The 1913-nt window shown below is 41.7% G+C and overlaps 1 protein-coding gene across 1 annotated transcript; it reads right to left on the bottom strand.

The window, feature by feature from the left end:
- On the bottom strand, positions 1-1314 carry Or4e2 (olfactory receptor family 4 subfamily E member 2). Its single transcript, XM_076544063.1, has one exon. It carries the CDS (start codon positions 1237-1239, stop codon positions 313-315), a length of 927 nt encoding a protein of 308 aa, XP_076400178.1. The 5' UTR covers positions 1240-1314; the 3' UTR covers positions 1-312.
- Between the last annotated feature and the right edge of the window lie 599 nt (positions 1315-1913).

The raw sequence follows: 1913 nt of genomic DNA, 5'->3' as shown, positions 1-1913 counted from the left end.
ACATACTTATTTCACACAGAAACTAAACCCCAAAGAGATCATACAGCTAGGATTTAAAGATAAAACTATAAAATGTGTAAAGTAAAACAGCCAAAAATCTTTGAGACTTTGAGGTAGACAGATTCCAGTGTGAAAGGGTCAACCACAAAAGTAAAAAAGTTAGAAGCAAATTTATCAAAGTGTTTAGCTTTTGATTGGAATATTTTATTAAGAAAATAAATTTTCTGGGCTGGAAAGATGGCTCAGTGCTTAAGTGCCACTTGTTACTTCCACATTAAGGATGCAGCCTCGACTGTTGCTGTCACAATGATTTCATGAGCAAATTCTTCTCTGCCTGAGGTGCTTCATGGCATTCTTCACCTCCTCATTCCTCAAGGTGTAAATGAGAGGATTCAGCAAAGGGGTGACCACTGTGTAGAAGACAGATACCACCTTGTCAATGGAGAAGCTGGTGTCTGGCCGAGTGTAGATGAAGATACACGGCCCAAAGAACAGAGCAACCACCATGAAGTGGGAGGAGCAGGTGGACAGGGCTTTCCTACGACCTTCTGCCGACTGTTTTCGAAGAGAAAACAGGATTACTGTGTAGGAAGTGACCAAGGCTAGGAAACAGGTGAGGGAGATGGTTCCACTATTGGACACAATCAGAATCCCCGTGAGGTATGTATCTGTGCAGGCCAGCTTGATGACAGGAGGGACATCACAGAAGTAGCTGTCGATAACATTCGGGCCACAGTAGGGAAGACGAATAGTCAAGAAGGTCTGCACCAGCGAATGAATGGTGCCCCCCACCCACAGTGCAACGACGAGCTGTACACAGACCTTCATGTTCATCACAGTGGGGTAGTGCAGAGGAATGCAGATAGCCACATAACGGTCATACGCCATAATTGTCAGCAGAAATATCTCGGCACAGGCAAAGAGATGTAGGAAGAAGAGCTGTGCGATGCAGTTGTCAAAAGAAATGGTCTTCCTCTCCAAGAGCAGACCCTCTAGCATCTTAGGCACAGTGACAGATGAGTGGCAGATATCAATGAAGGACAGATTGCTCAGAAAGAAGTACATGGGGGTGTGCAGACGTGGGCTAAAGACGATGGTAGCAACAATGATAGCGTTCCCCAGGAGAGTCAGCACGTAAGTGACGGTAAACGGTATGAAAAACAGAATCTCCAACACCCAGTTGTCAGTGAGGCCCAGGAAGACAAACTCAGTCACTCTTGTTTGGTTTAGAGCGCCCATCTAATGAGTGTTCCAGAGGATCTGGAGGGGGGAGGTACATTTTAAATTATCCTGGGTAATCAGGAATAGAGTGATTGAAAGGACTGTTTTTCTATGAGACTTAGCGTGAATATGTAAGTTATCCAAAATCCTTACCCTTTATTTACCTGGCTATTTTCATTTCAGAATAACCCACCAATAGAATCAGATTAGAATTCTAAAATTGTAAAACTCCAACTAAAACAACTCATTGACTTTTGCTATTAAGATAAGTGACCTTGAAAACCTTTAACAGTCTTTCATTTTGTCCAGTCTAGGGTCCTTTTACAACCATTAAAATACTATTCATCTTTTACTTGATTTTTTATTATCACAAAGCACTGACTTTAAGAAAAATCTCTCCTGATTCCATAAAAGCCTGCTTCTCTTTGATAATTACTTTATGGTACTTAACTATAATAGAAAGTAAGAGATTTAGTTTTTATTCTCATTAACTTAACTTTTCTCTAAAAGTACAGAAGTAACAGAAGGATTATGAGAGCTAGAGGACCAGGAAAACCTGCTGTGAGAATGTGTTCCCTAGAAATGACAGGGAAGCCTCACCCATGATACTTCAATATAGCTACCTAAACAAGACCTGAACAAGCACAATACCAATAGACACTCTAACATGAAGAGGGGAATCTCATGGGCCC

The sequence above is a fragment of the Peromyscus maniculatus genome, chromosome 9 (genome assembly GCF_049852395.1).
Source record: "Peromyscus maniculatus bairdii isolate BWxNUB_F1_BW_parent chromosome 9, HU_Pman_BW_mat_3.1, whole genome shotgun sequence".
Lineage (NCBI taxonomy): Eukaryota > Metazoa > Chordata > Mammalia > Rodentia > Cricetidae > Peromyscus > Peromyscus maniculatus.
This window is presented reverse-complemented; position numbering and strand designations above follow the sequence as displayed.